We start from the raw sequence: 20,457 nt of genomic DNA, 5'->3' as shown, positions 1-20,457 counted from the left end.
AAGGAAATAGCAACCCACTCCAGTATTCTTGCCTGAGAAATCCCATGGACAGGAGGACAGAAGCAAGCTACAGTCCATGAGGTCACAAAGAGCTGGACACAACTTAGCGACTACACACACACACACACACACATATACAAGCTACAGTCCATGAGGTCACAAAGAGCTGGACACAACTTAGCGACTAAACACACACACACAAAACAATAGCTGCTACCCCTTCACCACCTCTTCTGCCACCATGCCACCTTTCATATGCAATAGCATTTCCTACTGGTTTCTAGCAGAAGATTCATTCTTAAAAATTGTGCTAAATCAAAAAAAAAGTTTCCCATTATCAATCATAATTTTAAAAATTCAGCATATATTATTTAGCTTTTGGCCAGCTATAATGCACCCTAGCAAATGACTGATAATATTCAGATCCACCTGTCCTGGAACTCTATTTTGACACAACATCTATCAACATCTAGTCACTCACATTCCAGAAAACACACTTTGGGAAACAATGACTTGGACTATTTAAATGGCCTCTAAACTGCATGGCATCCGGTCCCATTGCTTCATGGGAAATAGATGGGGAAACAGTGGAAACAGTGTCACACTTTATTTTGGGGGGCTCCAAAATCACTGCAGATGGTGACTGCAGCCATGAAATTGAAAGACGCTTACTCCTTGGAAGGAAAGTTATGACCAACCTAGATAGCATATTCAAAAGCAGAGACATTACTTTGCCAACAAAGATCCGTCTAGTCCAGGCTATGGTTTTTCCTGTGGTCATGTATGGATGTGAGAGTTGGACTGTGAAAAAGGCTGAGCGCCGAAGAATTGATGCTTTTGAACTGTGGTGTTGGAGAAGACTCTTGAGAGTCCCTTGGACTACAAGGAGATCCAACCAGTCCATTCTGAAAGAGATCAGCCCTGGGATTTCTTTGGAGGGAATGATGCTGAAGCTGAAACTCCAGTACTTTGGCCACCTCATGCGAAAAGTTGACTCATTGGAAAAGACTCTGATGCTGGGAGGGATTGGGGGCAGGAGGAGAAGGGGACGACAGAGGATGAGATGGCTGGATGGCATCACTGACTCGATGGACGTGAGTCTCAGTGAACTCCAGGAGTTGGTGATAGACAGGGAGGCCTGGCGTGCTGAGATTCATGGGGTCGCGAAGAGTCGGACACGACTGAGCGACTGAACTGAACTGAACTGAAACTGCTCTCCTTACCTAATCTTTCCCTTTCCAATGCACCTACAGTTTTAACTTCTCTCAATTTCTTAACTAATTAAATTATTCCTTTGCTCAAAACTTTAAGTGAGTCCCCACTTATCTAAGCAGTGATTTAAGTGCCAGGCTCTCCACAACATGGTACCAGTGTTCCTTTCCACTATTATCTCCCTGCCCCCCACATGACAGGATGGCACAGGAGAAAAGACATCAACTTTGGAGTCAGACCAGGTTCAAATTCCAGCTCTGTTGCTTGTTGTTGTTGTTCAGTAGTGTCTGATTCTTTGCGACCCCGTGGACTGAAGCACACCAGGCTTCCCTGTCCTTCGCCATCCCCTGGACCTTGCTCAAACTCATGTCCATTGAGTTGGTGATGCCATCTAACCATCTCATCCTCTGTCATCCCCTTCTCCTCCTGCCTTCAATCCCTCCCAGCATCAGGCTCTTTTCTAATGAGTGGGCTCTTCGCACCAGGTGGCCAAAGTATTGCAGCTTCAGCTTCAGTTTCAGCATCAGTCCTTCCAATGAACATTTAGGATTGATTTCCTGGTTTGATCTCTTTGCTGTCCAAGGGACTCTCAAAAGTCTTCTCCAACACCACAGTTCAAAAGCATCAATTCTTTGGCACTCAGACGTCTTTATGGTCCAACTCTCACATCCATACATGACTACTGGAAAAAACCATAGCTTTGATTATACGGACCTTTGTTGGCAAAGTAATGTCTCTGCTTTTTAATACACTGTCCCTAAAAAGTGTGAAACTATAGGCAAATCATTTATTTCTTTGAACTCTTTCTCTGCTCATCTGCACATGCAGAAAGTAATTGTGTAGATGGGAGGATGTAGTGAGACAGTATTTGTGAAAGCTTCTTGAACAACTGTACCAAACTCTCCGCCCCCATGGGCTATAAATTTACTAGTCAGATTGAGCCTCTTTCATGTGGTAGTCAGTGTCTGCCCGGGGTAAGTGAACAATAATCTTTTAAAATTAAGAACTCAGAATCCCACCTATTAATGTCAAAAAATGATTAATAAAGCAATTTTCTGCCTTTATTTTGGGTATTTTCTATGGTCCTGAAGGGACAGGAGCCAGTTCCCATAGCACATCCAGAAATTTTAGGTAGAACTATAACACTGGCCTTTGGCTAAGTGGGGTTTGCAGGGCCCAAGAATCAACAGCAGTGCCTGGAAAGCAAATCCCTGGTTCATAGGGATGAAACAAAAGCCCAATGCAAGAGCCAGAAAGCTGTACTTTTGTTAGATTTAGAAAAGCTTAAAAGTGCTTAAGATTTAACTTGAAAGTTCAACATGAACAAAATGCAAAGTCCTCAATACTCCTTCCTAAGAAGGAAAAGGGGATTTATGTTTGATGTCTGCAGCCTAAGTGCCTTGAATAGTGTCTTGCATATACGGGATGCTCAGTTAATATAGGATGGGTGGATCCATCTTATCTATGCTCTAGTATACATATCTTTATGCTCGGAATATACAGGTCTGAATATCAGATCAGATCAGTCGCTCAGTCGTGTCCGACTCTTTGCGACCCCATGAATCGCAGCACGCCAGGCCTCCCTGTCTATCACCAACTCCCGGAGTTCACTGAGACTCAGGTCCATCGAGTCAGTGATACCATCCAGCCATCTCATACTCTGTCGTCCCCTTCTCCTCCTGCCCCCAATCCCTCCCAGCATCAGAGTCTTTTCCAATGAGTCAACTCTTCACATGAGGTGGCCAAAGTACTGGAGTTTCAGCTTTAGCATCATTACTTCCAAGGAAATCCCAGGGCTGATCTCTTTCAGAATGGACTGGTTGGATCTCCTTGCAGTCCAAGGGACTCTCAAGAGTCTTCTCCAACATCACAGTTCAAAAGCATCAATTCTTCGGCGCTCAGCCTTCTTCACAGTCCAACTCTCACACCCATACATGACCACAGGAAAAACCATAGCCTTGACTAGACGAACTTTTGTTGGCAAAGTAATGTCTCTGCTTTTGAATATGCTATCTAGGTTGGTCATAACTTTCCTTCCAAGGAGTAAGCATCTTTTAATTTCATGGCTGCAGTCACCATCTGCAGTGATTTTGGAGCCCCCCAAAATAAAGTCTGACACTGTTTCCACTGTTTCCCCATCTATTTCCCATGAAGTCATGGGACCGGATGCCATGATCTTCATTTTCTGAATGTTGAGCTTTAAGCCAACTTTTTCACTCTCCACTTTCACTTTCATCAAGAGGCTTTTTCGTTCCTCTTTACTTTCTGCTGTAAGGGTGGTGTCATCTGCAGATCTGAGGTTATTGATATTTCTCCCGGCAATCTTGATTCCAGCTTGTGTTTCTTCCAGTCCAGCGTTTCTCATGATGTACTCTGCATAGAAGTTAAATAAACAGGGTGACAATATACAGCCTTGACGAACTCCTTTTCCTATTTGGAACCAGTCTGTTGTTCCATGTCCAGTTCTAACTGTTGCTTCCTGACTTGCATACACATTTCTCAAGAGGCAGATCAGGTGGTCTGGTATTCCCATCTCTTTCAGAATTTTCCACAGTTTATTGTGATCCACACAGTCAAAGGCTTTGGCATAGTCAATAAAGCAGAAATAGATGTTTTTCTGGAACTCTCTTGTTTTTCGATGATCCAGTGGATGTTGGCAATTTGATCTCTGGTTCCTCTGCCTTTTCTAAAACCAGCTTGAACATCAGGAAGTTCACGGTTTACATATTGATGAAGCTTGGCTTGGAGAATTTTGAGCATTACTTTACTAGCGTGTGAGATGAGTGCAATTGTGCGGTAGTTTGAGCATTCTTTGGCATTGCCTTTATTTGGGATTGGAATGAAAACTGACCTTTTCCAGTCCTGTGGCCACTGCTGAGTTTTCCAAATTTGCTGGCATATTGAGTGCAGCACTTTCCCAGCATCATCTTTCAGGATTTGGAATAGCTCAACTGGAATTCCATCACCTCCACTAGCTTTGTTCGTAGTGATGCTTTCTAAGGCCCACTTGACTTCACATTCCAGGATGTCTGGCTCTAGGTCAGTGATCACACCATCGTGATTATCTGGGTCGTTAAGATCTTTTTTGTACAGTTTTTCTGTGTATTCTTGCCATCTCTTCTTAATATCTTCTGCTTCTGTTAGGTCCATACCATTTCTGTTCTTTATCAAGCTCATCTTTGCATGAAATGTTCCTTTGGTATCTCTGATTTTCTTGAAGAGATCCCTAGTCTTTCCCATTCTGTTGTTTTCCTCTATTTCTTTGCATTGATCGCTGAAGAAGGCTTTCTTATCTCTTCTTGCTATTCTTTGGAACTGTGAGTTCAGATGTTTATATCTTTCCTTTTCTCCTTTTCTTTTCGCTTCTCTTCTTTTCACAGCTATTTTTAAGGCCTCCCCAGACAGCCATTTTGCTTTTTTGCTTTTCTTTTCTATGGGAATGGTCTTGATCCCTGTCTCCTGTACAATGTCACGAACCTCATTCCATAGTTCATCAGGCACTCTATCTATCAGATCTAAGCCCTTAAATCTATTTCTCACTTCCACTGTATAATCATAAGGGATTTGATTTAGGTCATACCTGAATGGTCTAGTGGTTTTCCCTACTTTCTTCAATTTAAGTTTGAATTTGGCAATAAGAAGTTCATGGTCTGAGCCACAGTCAGTTCCTGGTCTTGTTTTTGCTGACTGTATAGAGCTTCTCCATCTTTGGCTGCAAAGAATATAATCAATCTGAGTGTACAGATCTTTAATAAATACTTGACTGGACTTGACTAAATGTGTGGATTAAAAAATATATACTTATTAAGCCCAGCTGCACCAGGTGTTAGCTGCAGCACACAGGATCTTAGTTCCCTGACTAGGGATTGAACCTAGGTTCCCTGCATTGGGAGTGTGGAGTCTTAGCCACTGTACCACCAGGGAAGTCCCTAAACATGTGGATTTATAGTCAATTCAGTCAAAGGCATTTAATAATGTACCTTAAACATTGTTCCTATGTATTTCTACTTTATAAGATATTTGAATCTATTATTTATATTATCATCATTTTTTAAAATTCCCTAATCATTCATTTATTTCTCCCCTCACAGTAAGGGAGTGTCACAGCTTGAAAGTGGGTGAGGAGAGAGAAATGAAATTAGGAGATTAAATATATATATTTTTTAGTCAAAAAGTTAACAGTGCATCTAAAATGTATTTGAATATGTTAAATGGAATAAAGAGGAAAACAAGCTTAATTTTTTAAAAAGCTGCAAGAAGATGGAAGAAAATGAGACCTAAGTGTGTGTAACATGTTTGTCAAATTTGTTTGGAAAGCATGTTACATTTTATACACTGCATTTTTCCTTCAGCACTCCAGCACTCAAGGTGTTTATAACTATCATTCCTGTATGAGGGAAGAATAGCCACACCCCTCCTTCACAGTTACAGGAACCAAGATTCAGCAAAGCTAATGATAGATCCAATAAAAAGTAGATCCAGAGGTAGAAGCTAGGTCTCCTGAGTATTCAGGAATAAATACAGTTTGTGAGTGTAGAGTGAACCTGACACATTTAGAGAACATGAGTAGTTAGGTTGAATGGGAGAGTTTGGCTGGGATGAAGACATATATAGAAAAAGAATAGGAAATCAGGTTAAAGAAATAAATAAGAGACAGATTACAGAGTACTGCAAATGATAATAGTAAGAATTTAGATTTTTAGCCATAACTTTGAAATGATTTTTAAAGCCATAAAATCCTTTTTAAATAAATCTTGTTTTAGTCGCTAATTCATACCTGACTCCTTGTGACCCCCAAGGACTGTAGCCTGCCAGACTCCTCTGTCCATGGGAATAGCAACCCACTCCAGCATTCTTGCTTGGGAAATCCCATGGACAGAGGAGCCTGGCAGTACATGGGGTTGCAAAAGAGTCAGACGCAATTTAGCAACTAAGCCACCACTACCACCAATTAGAAATCTTGTATGAGATGCCAATATGTAAAACAAATTAAAAGGAAGTGGTTTCTCCAATAAAAGCTGTTCCCTCTTCTTGCCCTCAACCTCCCAGGAGGAAAGTTTGAAAACTGTGGGAAAAAAGTTTGAAAAGTCAGGAATGCAGACATGTTTGGGGCAAAGTAGTGTAAGTGGCATGGAGACCAAGTGGAAGGCCCACTGTGGAGGCAGAAAGCACAGAGCTGGGACTGGCAGGGCTGCCAGGAGGAAGGGCAGGCAGAGATGCTTGAGACAAAGAAGGAGCGGAGCACAGGCGGGACTAGTTCAGATTCACTTGGGTGGTTGTGGAAGGACAGCACAGTCACAAAACTGCTGAAGGCCAAAGGAGGAGGCTGCTGGTTTTGATGAAAGACAATGATATACCTTATAAAGTGTTTTCATCATTTAGACGTTTCTCCTACACTGTGTGATGGTCAAAGAAAGAGAAAGCAGAACTTTTTTTCTTGACTGGTTTTCTTCCCTTTTCAAATAGATTAAACAAAAGTCCACCGCAAGAGTCAGAAAGTTTAGCTTTATTATATTTAAAATTGTGTTTAAGGGCTTGAGATTTCACCTGAAAGCCCAATGTGAAGAAACTACAGGATTCTCTATGGCTTATTCCAAAAAGGAAAAAGAACCATATCCATTTTAGTAACATTTCTGTCCTTCACACAATCTGGATAGCTAGCACATTCAGTTTTATCTTTAAAAACTATTTTCCCCACTGGGGAGTTAATTGTCATGAAATGATTTACTCCAAGTACAATTATTTTCTTGTGCTTCATAAAATAAGCAATGAAAGTGAAACTTGTTGAATATGTGCATCTGACTAGCTGCAGGAATTCCAAAGAGGATGATTTTGATTGAAAATAACAGTTTTTGGCAAACTGAGTTTGATGAAGACAGTCTCTTCCTCCGCGTTTCTGAGACTTGTGATGCAAAGAGCTCCCGCCCTTTCCTGAGAACACAGAAAGCCTGACTCAGGCCGGCAGCTGGCAGCAGCCACTCTTAAAACAGCTCCAGCCCGGCACCCTTCCCTGCTGGGGTGAGTGAGCGCCACCGCAAAGATGAAGCTGGCGAACTGGTGCTGGCTGAGCTCAACTGTCCTTGCTACATATGGTTTTTTGGTTGTGGCAAACAATGAAACAGAAGAAATTAAAGACGAAGCAGCCCAGAATGCCTGCCGGGTGAGACTAGAGAGCAGAGGGAGATGTGAGGAGGAAGGCGAATGTCCCTACCAGGTGAACCTGCCCCCGCTGACTATTCAGCTCCCCAAGCAGTTCAGCAGGATCGAGGAGGTGTTCAAAGAAGTTCAGAATCTCAAGGAAATTGTAAATAGCCTGAAGAAGACTTGCCAAGACTGCAAACTGCAGGCTGATGACAGTCGAGACCCAGGAAGAAATGGATTGCTGTTACCAGGCACAGGAGCCCCAGGAGAAACTGGGGACAACAGAGTGAGAGAATTAGAGGGCGAGGTTAACAAACTGTCCTCTGACCTTAAGAATGCCAAGGAGGAGATCGATGTGCTTCAGGGTCGCCTGGAGAAGCTGAATCTTGTAAATATGAACAACATAGAACAGTATGTTGATAGCAAAGTGGCAAACCTCACATTTGTTGTCAATAGTTTGGATGGCAAATGTTCATCTAAGTGTCCCAGGCAAGAACAAATACAATCACTCCCAGGTATGTATAATAATGTTTTCTTATCATTTGTTGATGAATGTTATATAACTCAATAGGATCTATAAACGTTAACCTGAGAAATTATGTTAAATAAAGGACAAATTAAAAGTTAAGCCTTTTATTCATCAAGGTAGTACAAGGGAAACTATTATCTTTCTAAATGTGACCACAGAAAAGAGATAGGACCTAATTACAAAAAAAGTCATAATGAGTTCTGAATCCATTTTAAAGTACATTTAAAGATCTTATTTTCTGACACCAGAGCTACACACAAACAGAAGTGGAGAGAATGTCTTAATGTTTCAGTGACTTTAACTTACTTATCTGTTCACTGAAGTATCTGAAAACAGTAGAGTTAAGGCAGTGTTTGTGGTTGTACTCTGTTCGCAAATCAATTTTTTTGTGGTTGGGTGATTGCTCCTTATACAGCAACAAGAGACCTTTGAAAGATTTTAGCAAGTAATCTGCAGTTAATAATCCCAAACATCTAGTGGAAATAGGAGATTTTATGGATCGGATAAAAATACTTATATGGTTTCATGTGTGTGCAAAACTTTTTACTTTGAGACCTAGTGGCACAAAAACTGTTTTATGCAGAGTTTTGGCATGCTACTGAGGAAAGGAATACATTCTTATTTCTTCCTTTCTATTACTAGAATTCAAGCATATAGCAGTAGAATCCATCCTCCCCATCCAGATTATTTGAATTAACTTTAATAAATATATGTTAAAGACCACAAACCTAACTACCCACTCTGTCCAAGAACTGCTGGCTGTGGCACTGGTTCCCCCAAACCCTGGTATTCCACGTGAGTTCCTGGGACCCTTGCTGATGGTCTTCTGAAAGCCGTCTCTGCATGAGTGTGACTTGAAGGGGTGTGGTGCCTGCAGCAGAGATCGCGTTCCTTTGAAAGAAGCACCTCATGCATGCTCCACTCCCAGGGAATCAACCAGTGAAGGTGTTTGGGAGTTTCAAAGACCACTGTTGCTAATACTCCCAGCAGCCTGTATCTAAATGGACCCTGCACGTTGCAAGGCAACGTTCATGTCGTAGGTGGCATACCTGGGTGTGCATTAGATTGGTACTGCATGGCAATGTGCAACGACAAGAATAAGATTCTGCTATTTTTATACTAAAGTTTTGGGGAACTGTCTGAATATTCTGAGTTCTAAATACACATGAATATATTATTTGTGGCTCATAGTGGCTTGTATTAATGTATTAAACTTGCCTGATCTGGCAAGGATTTTTGTAAAAATTATTTTGGAGTAAATATCTCTAGTGGTTCCTACAAAGCCACATTATTTGATGATTATACTTATACTGAATGTAATCACCTATGGTTTCCTTCTAAAAACCAAACATGTGAAATGCTGAATATTTTCCTGGATAATAAATCAGAATAAGAATATTCATATATTAGTGAAGTTCTTTTTTAACCTGAGCTTCTTTGTCAAGCAAGTAAGATAAATGGAAATGTTGATCAATGCTGTATTTTAGAATTTTAATAAATCATTTGGAATAATCTTATAAAATGACCTGAAAGTGGAGTATATCAGCCTCTTTGCTGCTGCTGCTGCTAAGTCGCTTCAGTCATATCTGACTCTGTGCGACCCCATAGATGGAAGCCCACCAGGCTCTGCCGTCCCTGGGATTCTCCAGGCAAGAACACTGGGGTGGGTTGCCATTTCCTTCTCCAATACATGAAAGTGAAAAGTCAAAGCGAAGTCGCTCAGTCGTGTCCAACTCTTAGCGACCTCATGGACTATAGCCTACCAGGCTCCTCCGTCCATGGGATTTTCCAGGCAAGAGTATTGGAGTGGGGTGCCAGTGCCTTCTCCATATCAGCCTCTTTAGGTGAAAGGAAATAGAAGCCTGTGAGTCCTCTGCATGCACGGAATGCAATTCTAGGAGAGTTGGAATCATCTGAGTTTCAGGACTAAGGAATGAAGTGGTTACAGGGACAAGCTTTGCTCTCTCTTGGCTCTGCCATTTAAAGATCCTATGAAGTTGAGCAAGCCACTGATACTTTTTGAGCCTAAATATCCTTTTTCACCAGCAGATTAGTAATACTACCTATGTCATAAAGTTCACGTGCAGATCAACTGTAAAAATGTCACCAAGTCTTTGGCAGAATCTCTAAGACACAAGCAGAGCCCTCACTAAATATCATTAAATTACTAAAACTATCACTTTTATTTCTTGTTGTTATTAGTTGTTGATATTGTCAATATTATTAAACCAAGAGGATGTTAGAGAACTTTGCCTGCTTTATAACATCAAGGTCTTGTTCTGAGCCTTTAATAAGCATTTGCTAAATAGGTTCAAGTAATTTAGCCGAGAAAGGTTTCATTGTCACCATTGATCAAATTATCAAACTGCTTTTGTGCATATCAAGAATTCTTTAGATGCTTAGTTTTTTATTAACAAAATCCAATGCCTTTCTGTTTTCACTCCTTCAGTTCAACAACATCTTATATATAAAGATTGCTCTGAATACTACACAATAGGCAAAAGAAGCAGTGAGCTCTATAGAGTTACACCGGATCCCAGAAACAGTAGCTTCGAAGTTTTCTGTGACATGGAGACCATGGCGGGAGGCTGGACAGTGCTGCAAGCACGTGTTGATGGAAGCACCAACTTCACCAGAACATGGCAAGACTACAAAGTAGGCTTTGGAAACCTCAGAAGAGAATTTTGGCTGGGGAATGATAAAATCCACCTTCTGACTAAGAGTAAGGACATGATTCTAAGAATAGACCTTGAAGACTTTAATGGTATCAAACTCTATGCCTTGTATGACCACTTTTATGTGGCCAACGAGTTTCTCAAATACCGTCTACACATTGGTAACTATAATGGCACAGCTGGAGATGCCTTACGTTTCAGTAAACATTACAACCATGACCTGAAGTTTTTCACCACCCCGGATAGAGACAATGATCGATACCCCTCTGGGAACTGTGGGCTCTACTACAGTTCAGGCTGGTGGTTTGATGCCTGTCTTTCTGCAAACTTAAATGGCAAATATTATCACCAAAAATACAGAGGTGTCCGAAATGGGATTTTCTGGGGTACCTGGCCTGGCATAAGTGAGGCACAACCTGGTGGTTACAAGTCCTCCTTCAAAGAAGTCAAAATGATGATCAGACCCAAGCACTTTAAGCCGTAAATCACTAATGCTAACAATTCTGGGTATTCATTACCCAATAGGGCAATTAATTCCTTCAGCACTTTGGAATATGTTTCAAACTCCTTTTCCACGGCTTAAAATTTATCTCTGAGCAATGGGTTCTTATGCCACATAGCATTTGAAATAAAGCTGAAAAATATGCCTTTTAAAGAAGTCCTTTGTCGCTATTCTGCTGTTATTGAAATAAACACTTGCAAGCAATTGGAAATATTAAGAATCACACATTAGACTTATAATGCTTTTAATTTCTCTTATTTAAAAAGTTTTATATTACTTACATTACTCACTCTAATTAAAAAATAATTTTTTTTTTCAGCAGGCTAGATTTTACACAAGTGACCTCTGTTTTGACAGTGATTTAAACACATTTTTTTCAGGCTATAGTTACTGGGTATTTATTTGTATCTAAATACCCTGTTCCTCATTATGAGATAAATTTACTCAGTTTATAGCATTTATGGCATTTTAGTTTCCAAGAAAAAAGAAATATAATTAAACCTGCTCAGGTACTATTTGTGAAATGTAAAATTTTATCATTGAAAATATTTTAAAATGTGATAGTATAATGTCCCTCCAAAAAGCATTCAGAAAATTAATTTAACCTTAAAGACTATGATTTAAAGGTAGTTCTTTTATAGTTTATAACTCTTTAGATGTTTGATGGTAAAAACTGCTTTAGTATAAAAAATATCTTCCTTTGCTGTAATGCATAATAGTTTTTAATTTAAGACTGCTCACTGCCGTGCGAGACTACTGGTAAACTTTCCTTTGGAGAAGTAGGTGTGGCCGAGGAATGAAGTGCTTATTTAGAGGCTATAACATTCTGAAAGCCAAGTTTAGATCCAAAGCATTGATATTATTAGGTGATTCACTTTATACAAAGCTAAGTTTATATGACAAATAGGTAAATCTTCATATTTATAAAAAGCTTGAATTTGAAATATATAGAAGAGTAGTTCAAATATGTATTTCAACCCTAACTGGTGTATTGCTTACTTTGCTATCAGAAGATTCAAACACAGGTGTTTTTTTTTTTTTTTTTTTTAACAAAAGTAGCTAGAACGCTTATAATTCATTCATTCTAAAATGCAAGAATCATATTTAAAGGATAATAAAAATAATTTGTTAAATTCCTCTATTATAAAAAGGAATCATTTCAGAGAGAACAGCAGTATTCTACAGCATGTTTTAAAAATGCTCTAGAATAACATTTGGAAGAATACACAATACTGTATGTGAGTCATAGACATACAGTCAATCTTTAATTTCTAGTATCTTTTTCTACTAAGGTGGCCAAGTTTTCAAAATAAATTCACAAAAATGCAGCTTTACCCATTATTTGAAAATAATTGAGAATAGTATCGTTAGGTAAGAAGTTAATTTTTCAAGTATTGCCTTTTTATAGATAATTTGAATCAAAAAGCAAGACATTCTTTTAAAAATATATAATGTACAAAGTTCAGGTAAGCATAATGAAAAATTATGTTATTATTAATAATTATTAAAATGCCAAAACAAGGGAAATGCAAATAGAATTAAGTGACTACCAAAATGTAAGATATCATTGTAGATTTCAATGGCTTCATATCTCTCAATTGGATACTAAGTGTAAATGTTGTAAACTAATTTATTCTTTACTTCTCTCTCTTTTCTGATTTTTACAAAAAGGCTAAGAAGATTTTGATATACAATATAATATTTCAGATAAAGGTATTTTTACTTACTATATGTAACTACTAACATGTGTATAAATTTAGGCAAATTTCTGAGATGAAAAATAGATTCCTTAAAAAATACAGTTCTAAAAAAATAGCTCACATAGCAACTATCCACTGATTTTAATAGGATGCAGGTATCATTTCAGGAGAATTTGGCAAATAATTCATTAATCTACGTAAATACTCAAAAGCCTGTCTATCTTTCCACCTTCATCAAAGAATCAAAATTTTATTTTCTATTATACATTTATGGCACCTTTCTAATAACAAATTCTATAACATAGAAATTCCTTTTTGAAGTCAGTTCATGTCACTTATAAAATATATTTTAGATTTTTATAATCTTTAGCATATTGATGGGAATAGATTCTATTTGAGAGAGTTTTTTTTCCTGGCAAAACTATTCACTAATATCATGAGCTAATGTTCACAAATGTGGATTGACTACTAACAAGTATTTTAGAGTCTTGTCTTGGTTCCATTTTAATGACTTATTTGTTATCTGAGGTAACAAATTATTTCTGAGCTTTATCATACTTTGAAAATATTGACTAAGATTAGGCTTTAGAAATTCCAAATGGAACTGGTTCACTAATCACTGAGAAAAAAATCAAATTTTTCTGATAAGTAGTAATGCTCCAAATGAAGTGATGACACATTTATCCGATAAATAAAGAGCCTAAATATACAAGACAAAAGAAATCTGAGTAACAAATTTGCTGTTCCTTATTTTTGAATGTCTACCCAAGGAAAGGGTAGAAGGTTTAAAGGTAAAAAGTGAGGAGTAGTAGTGTCATGATAAGCCTTTGTTTAGAATTCTTATTTTCCTTTATGTATAAAAGGAAATGTTTTTATGTTTATATAAAACATAAAAATAGGTTTATGTTTTATGTCTTTTAAAAATGTTATAAAATAAAAGATTTAATCATCACATCTATTTATTTCTTCAATTTGGAAACATTAAGTACTATTGTTTGTAAAATAATTTCTATATATTTACTCTTAGTTGAAAAGTACCTTTGACTCACTGACGACTTTAATGAGAACTATTTCATTAACGGGAAGACAGGGGCAAATACAGGAATACCATTATCTTATTTTCCTCCTGAGTACTATTGACACATTTGAAATATGGAAGTTTTGGTTTCATTTTTGTGGCATTTAACCCCATCTCCTCTTTTTTCCATCATTCATGTTGCTGCTCTGGTTTAGCTCTCAGCATCCTCTTAGGATAATGCAAGCCCTTCCTGAGTGTGATTTGTGCCCTCAGTTTGAATCTATTACAACCTGTCCTCCACATCACTGCCAGAGGAATGATTCAAAAAGTACAATCCCTGGTGGTCCAGTGGTTAAGATGCATGTTCCCAATGCAGGGGGCACAGGTTTGACCTCTGATTGGGGAACTAAGATCCAGCATGCTGACTAGTGCGGCAAAAAAAAAAATATATATATATATATATATATATATAAAATTCTGATCATGTTATTTTCCCTCTTAAAACCTTTTAACAACTCCTTCCTTTTTTATACAATAAAATTCAGCAAATAAGCTCCTTCATTAACTGATTTTTGCCTATCCTTTCTGCCACTATTCACACTCCTACCATATTAAAAGCCTTGTTCTAGAATAAACCATGTTCTCTCATATTTTCATTACTTTCTGTTGTTGTTCTCTTGGTCTAGGTAGAATGCCATCCTTAACCCCTGCTGAGTTTTGTTTTAATATCCATGATTAAGAGCAGGGACTCATAAGCCAGAATTAAGTTTGAATTTCAACTCCATTATTTGCAAGCTCTGTGAGCACAAGCAAAATCACCTAATCTCATTTTTTTGGTTCCTTCAAAATGAGTTACAGTAGAATCTGACAGAGTTATTGAGAGGATTAAATGAGATAGTGTATATAAAGCACCTAGAATATACATATGTATTATCATCATTATCATCTTTCTAAGTAATTATCTTTTCTGGGCAGTCTTCTCTGATGACATCAAGGCGGGGTTGGTGCCTCTTCCCGTTGGTTTTATACCATCCTGTATATTCCTTATTATCCATTACATTATTCAATAATCGTCTACGTTCTACTCTGAAATCAATCTGTTTGACTAGGATGTAAAGGAAATTTGAGACAGGAGTGTTATTACTCAAAGTGGTTCATGAATATGTTACCACACATGCAGAGCTATAGTCAAAAGAAGCCAGAGTTATAAATGGGGAAGGAGTAGGTATCATCAAATCTGAGAATTTAGGAGATTGTGAATACAAGTTAGCAGTGATTGACTTCAGGGGAGGGTATGGCAAGACAGGATCAGATATACTATAGGGTTGGGTACTTAAAACAATGGCAAACTTTTAGAAGGGGTTCTGGGCACATGCTTCTGGGTATCATGCAGAGAACGATAGTTTTACCAGGCCAGTGATTGTTCTACCTGGCTGAGTTCCTAAAGAAAAAAGCATTTTACATACTTGTATTGCAATTTTGAAATTAATTTTAATCATAAAAAATGCACGAATGCTTTAATTTCTTAAACAATCATCACTTAGACTAAAGACCCCTTTGCAAACCACCTTCAGTTCCAATCCCCTCCCTCTCCCCAGAGGTAACAAGCAGAGTTGGCTAAATCCAGACTTGAATTTCATTCTACACATTGCCAAATGGTAATGTTTATTGAATGGTAGCTTTGCCAGGTTTCTTTTGTTTATTGATTGGGTCGAGTGGAAAGTAAGACTAGAAGTGAGGGAGGGAAATGGGGTGTGCTTGGGGAACTCAGAGTCGCCTGAATTCCTAAATGTGACTGAGCAGCCATTGCTCCTTGAAGCAGTTCCGCCCCCACATTTAATAAGGTCTTTCTTGCTAAAGGCACTGTTGCTTTCTTTCCTAAGGGAATAATCTTTCAAAAAATTCTTATATAATTGTTAAATGTTACTTTCCCTTTACAGTCATTACAAAATATTGGCCATTCCCTGTGTTGTACAATACGTCCTTCAGCCTATCTTATTCCCAATAGTTCTTACCTTTCAGTCTTCCACCCCTATATTGCCCCTTTTCCTTCCCCAGTGGTAATGACTGGTGTGTTCTCTATGTCTGTGAGTCTGCTTTTTGCTGTATTTTCTAAATCCCACATATAAGTGATATCATGAAGTATTTGTCTTTCTCTGTCTGAGTTTTTTCACTTAGCATAATACCTTCCAAGTCCATGTTTCTGAAAATGGCAAATTTTCATTTTAATGGCCGAACACTATTCTATTGTATTTCTATACCACACATTTCTTTATCCATTCATCTATTGATGGATACTTAGTTTTCTTCCATATCTTGGCAATTGTAAATAATGTTGCTATGAACACTGGGGTTCATTTATCTTGACAGCTACATGTAAAAGAATGAAATTAGAACATTCTCTAATACCATATACAAAATTAAACTCAAAATGTATTAAAGACCTAAATGTAAGACTATACAACTTGTAGAGGAAAACACAGGCAGGATACTCTTTGACAAAAGTTGCAGCAATATTTTTTGAATGTGTCTCCTAAAGTAATGAAAATAAAAGCAAAAATAAACAAATGGGACCTAATTAAACTTAACTTTTACACAGCAAAGGAAACCATCAGCAAAATGAAAAGACAACCTACTGAATGAAAGAAAATATTTGCAAATGATATGACCAAATAGAGCTTAATATCCAACATATATAAACAGTTCATACAACTCAATATATTAAAAAAAAAACAACAACCCACAAACAGCCCAATTGAAAAATGGGCAGAAAATGAATAGACACTTTTCCAAAGAGGAAATACAGATGGCCAACAGGCACATGGAAAGATGCTCAATTTTGCTAATCATCAGGAAAATACAAATCAAAACCACAATGAGATATCACCTCATACCTGTCAGAATGACAACCATTAAAAAAACACACACAAATAACAAATGTTGGCAAGGATGTGGACAAAAGGGAAATCTTATATACTATTGGTGGGAATATAAATTGATGCAGCCACTGTGGAAAACAGAACAGAGTAAAAATAGACCTACCATATGACCTAGCAATTCTACTCCTGGGTACATAGCTGAAAAAAACAAAACCACAAATTCTGAAGGAGTGATGTTAATCCTCCTTTAGGCTCTTCCATCTCACTCCTCAGCATCTCTAGATCTATAACTAAGGTAAGACATGCCTTCCTGAGAATTATAAAGTCAAATTGCCAGAGAAGCTTTTATACAACTTGGCTAATTTATATCAGCAGAAATTTGGGGAACACACATAAAGATAGATTTTGAGGTTGTTTGACCAAGAAAGAAAAAAGTACCAGAATTTCATATGTGACTGAATTCATTGACAGAGGTATATTTACCAGAATCTGCCTGCAATGCAAGAGACCTGGGTTTGATCCCTGATTTGGGAAGATCCCCTGGAAAAGGGAATGGCAACCCCACTCCAGTATTCTTGCCTGGAGAATTCCATGGACAGAGGAGCCCAGTGGGCTCCAGCCTATGGGGTCACAAAGAATCGGACACAGCTGAGTGACTAACAGTATACTTGGGGAGTTTATATTTAATCAGAGGAGATGAATAAACAATATATGATAAGTGCCATGAAAAATTAAGCAGACCAAGAGAGATAAGGAGTTTCAGAGGACCGTGTTATTTTATATAGGGAGGTCTGAGGAGACCTCCTTGAGGAAGTGACATTTTATCAGAGACATAAAAGATAAGGGAGAACCAGCCAGACAGACAACTGGGAGAAGTATGTTCCAAGCAAAAAGAGCATCAGGTACAAAAGCATTTGGTGTATTTTAGAGTCAGCAAGGAGCCTGGAAAAGCAGGCAGTCTGGGGAGGAGGGAGCTTAGGAGATGAAATCAGAGAGAGCTTGGGGAATTGGGTTTAAATAAGAAATGGGGGTGGGGGCTGCCAACTCATGTGAGTCATGATAAGGATTTTGCCTTTTGAGTAGATAAGAGCCATAAAGGTTTTGATTCCAGGAGGCAGATGATCTCATCCAGTTTTAAAAGGATCACTCTTGTAGCTGGGCTTCCCTGGTGGCTCAGCTGGTAAAGAATCCACCTGCAAAGCTGGAGACCCCGGTTCAATTCCTGGGTCAGGAAGATCCGCTGGAGAAGGGATAGGATACCCACTCCAGTATCCCTGGCCTTCCCGGGTGGCTCAGCTGGTGAAGAATCTGCTTCCAATGTGGGAGACCTGGGTTCGATCCCTCCATTGGGAAGATCCCCTAGAGAAGGGAACAGCTACCACTCCAGTATCCTGGCCTGGAGAATTCCACAGGCTGTGTAGTCCTTGGGGTTGCAAAGAGTCGGACACAACTAGAGTCGGACACAACTGAGTGACTTTCACTTCCTTTCTTGTAGCTGAGGGAAGAGTACAGTTGGGAGAGAAGAGTGGAGCATGAACACCAGCTTGATGGTGTTTGCGATAAACTTGGAGAGTTTGAGATGGGGAAGACTGCAGGGGGAGTCTGTCTGGAAAGTGTATGTGGGGGTGGTGGGGAGGGGATGGGGATCAGCAGTTTTGAATATCTTAAGTTCAGATCTATGACACATTCACGTGGATGGCATTTGGATGTTAGTGTGATGTTCAGGGAAGATAAGTAGGTTGCTAAAATATAGCTGGTAACAAATCCTTGGGACTAGATGAAATAACATAATAAACAGATGTACGTGAAGCGAAGACTTTAAGAGAAGAAGCTGGAGATAAGGAGGAACCAACACAGTTGCATCCCATCCGATCACCCTGTAAATGTGTCATTTGAGAAGTCCCAGGGTAGCTTCCTTATGAAGAGGGCAGAGATTTATTCCTAGTGGAACAGATACTTTCTCTGGATTATTGGAGATTCGGATGTGCTTTTTCTTGCTTCTGTCAGCCACACTGCTGTTGGCTTACTGGATGTCTTAGAAGCCATTATTTTACTGTGGATTTCTACAAGTCGTTGCTTTTGACTTAAGCAGTCATTTCACAGTGAAGAGAGGAGGAATACCATACTGAGATCTTACACAGTGCATCATCCGGGAGACGCCACCTTCTGAGGGGGGAGGGTTGTCATTCATGCAGGATATGGTGTATATGTGTGTGTGTACACATGTGTATATAGCAAAAGAAATATGACCTAGGCTACAGACTAAAAAACATTCTTTGTTGACAGTGTAATGCCCAAGTTTGAGGAATCATGTATGGACATTTTAAATCATTAGAGCACTAGTTTGCTATGATTATAAACCTTTAGTTAAGAGGAGACTTAGTTTTACTTCTTTTTATTTTTGAGACATTAGTGATCTTAAAACTTGTTTTTTTTTCCTACAAATATTTTCTGATAGTTTTCCAAGTCAAATGTAACCTAAATCTTGTATTTCTAATAGCTTTCAAAGTGCTTACAATGGAATGGTTATCAGTGAATGTGATTGGACGTTTCCACTTAGGTTGGGTCCAGCAGCAGATAGAGGGTCAGGAAGACCCCCTGGAGAAGGAAATGGCAGCCCACTCCAGTATTCTTGCCTGGAGAATCCCCATGGGCAGAGGAGCCTGGTGGACTATAGTCCGTGGGGCCACAGAGAGTCGGACATGACTGAGCAACCAAGCAGTAGCAGCAGCAGCAGCAGCAGCTGCGGACAGCAATGAGTGTAGGTCTCTGCGTGTGGGGAGGTGCCCCTTGTGGTGCGTAGATGCATGCACACGTGCACATACATGCACACCCCACATGCACATATATGATATACAAGAAGGCTTATATACGGAATTTGTGACATGCATGCTGTAACACACGAGGAAGCCTGTCCACTGAAATAAAATAGATATGCAGCTCTTACATGTAATTCAAAGTCAATACAACAAAAATCATAGCTAGCTTATATAACATAGTTCATTTTATATAAACACATACAAATAGATTGCCATAAAATTGAGCTTTAGGCAGTTTCTTTAAATCCTTGAAACAAATTCTATGCTCTTGGTGCTGCTGGTGTTCCTTGAGCTGCTCCTCTGCACTGCCTCTCTTCTCATCCACAATCCCGTAGCATGGCTCCTTCTACTCTGCTCTTTTTACTCCTTTGTTCTGTTTACTTCTCTGTCAGGTAAGCAACCTACTGTCCTCATCATTATATTCAATTCTCCACGTGCATCTTTGCTCACCTAAAGTCCCAGGAGGGAATCAAAATTAAAATCTAGCTAACTTGTGATCAGTGTCCTCCTGGACTTCATATAGTAACTCAAAAAGATCTTTATTATTAGCTATTTTCAGAAGGAAATATACACTATAATGCTGAGAATCTATACTCTTCTTTTGAGAGTGAAAAAAATCACATTTTAAAATAAACAGCTTTTTTTTTTTGTTTTAGCCCCTTATAACAACTATTACATTTATAGTTATTTATTTTAATCCAATAAATAGTTATCATTTGCCTACTGTGTGTATAGCATGATGCTATGTGCTATTAAAGTATTCTGAATAAGGTTTTTTCCAAATAATAACTTTCTGAACTCTCAAAATCTGAGTTTAATTTCTAGCATTCAGGATTTTCTCTGAGTAATTAAGGATGACACTATTAAGATGAATTGCTTCTCCATTACAAAAGGCCTCATACAAAAGTTCAGCAAATTTGAAATCATGTAGAACCTTAAAACTTTCTCACTTGATATCTCTGGAAATTGAGTTTCTCATCTT

General features: G+C 38.6%; 2 protein-coding genes and 1 long non-coding RNA gene across 4 annotated transcripts in view; 2 read left to right on the top strand and 1 right to left on the bottom strand.

The window, feature by feature from the left end:
- Positions 1 to 20,457, bottom strand: part of CCDC146 (coiled-coil domain containing 146) — a 141,296-nt gene that overhangs the window by 77,165 nt on the left and 43,674 nt on the right. The gene's annotated exons all lie outside the window — the stretch shown is intronic.
- Positions 1 to 20,457, top strand: part of LOC147374405 (uncharacterized) — a 106,528-nt gene that overhangs the window by 62,740 nt on the left and 23,331 nt on the right. The gene's annotated exons all lie outside the window — the stretch shown is intronic.
- Positions 7,190 to 13,711, top strand: FGL2 (fibrinogen like 2). The gene is made up of 2 exons (XM_086397078.1): positions 7,190 to 7,868; positions 10,332 to 13,711. The coding sequence occupies exons 1-2, from the start codon at positions 7,253 to 7,255 to the stop codon at positions 11,039 to 11,041; spliced, it is 1,326 nt and encodes a 441-aa protein (XP_086253204.1). The 5' UTR covers positions 7,190 to 7,252; the 3' UTR covers positions 11,042 to 13,711.

The sequence above is a fragment of the Bos grunniens genome, chromosome 4, assembly GCF_055505025.1.
Source record: "Bos grunniens cultivar Pamir isolate PY7600 chromosome 4, Bosgru_T2T1.0, whole genome shotgun sequence".
Lineage (NCBI taxonomy): Eukaryota > Metazoa > Chordata > Mammalia > Artiodactyla > Bovidae > Bos > Bos grunniens.
The sequence above is the reverse complement of the archived record's forward strand: the minus strand, read 5'-3'. Positions and strand labels throughout refer to the sequence as shown.

Bases quoted from the DNA above. Each gene is read 5' to 3' on its own strand.
- FGL2 (XM_086397078.1), top strand. From the start codon at position 7,253: ATGAAGCTGGCGAACTGGTGCTGGCTGAGCTCAACTGTCCTTGCTACA. The intron at 7,869-10,331 runs GTATGTATAATA...TCACTCCTTCAG, and splicing joins ACAAATACAATCACTCCCAG to TTCAACAACATCTTATATAT.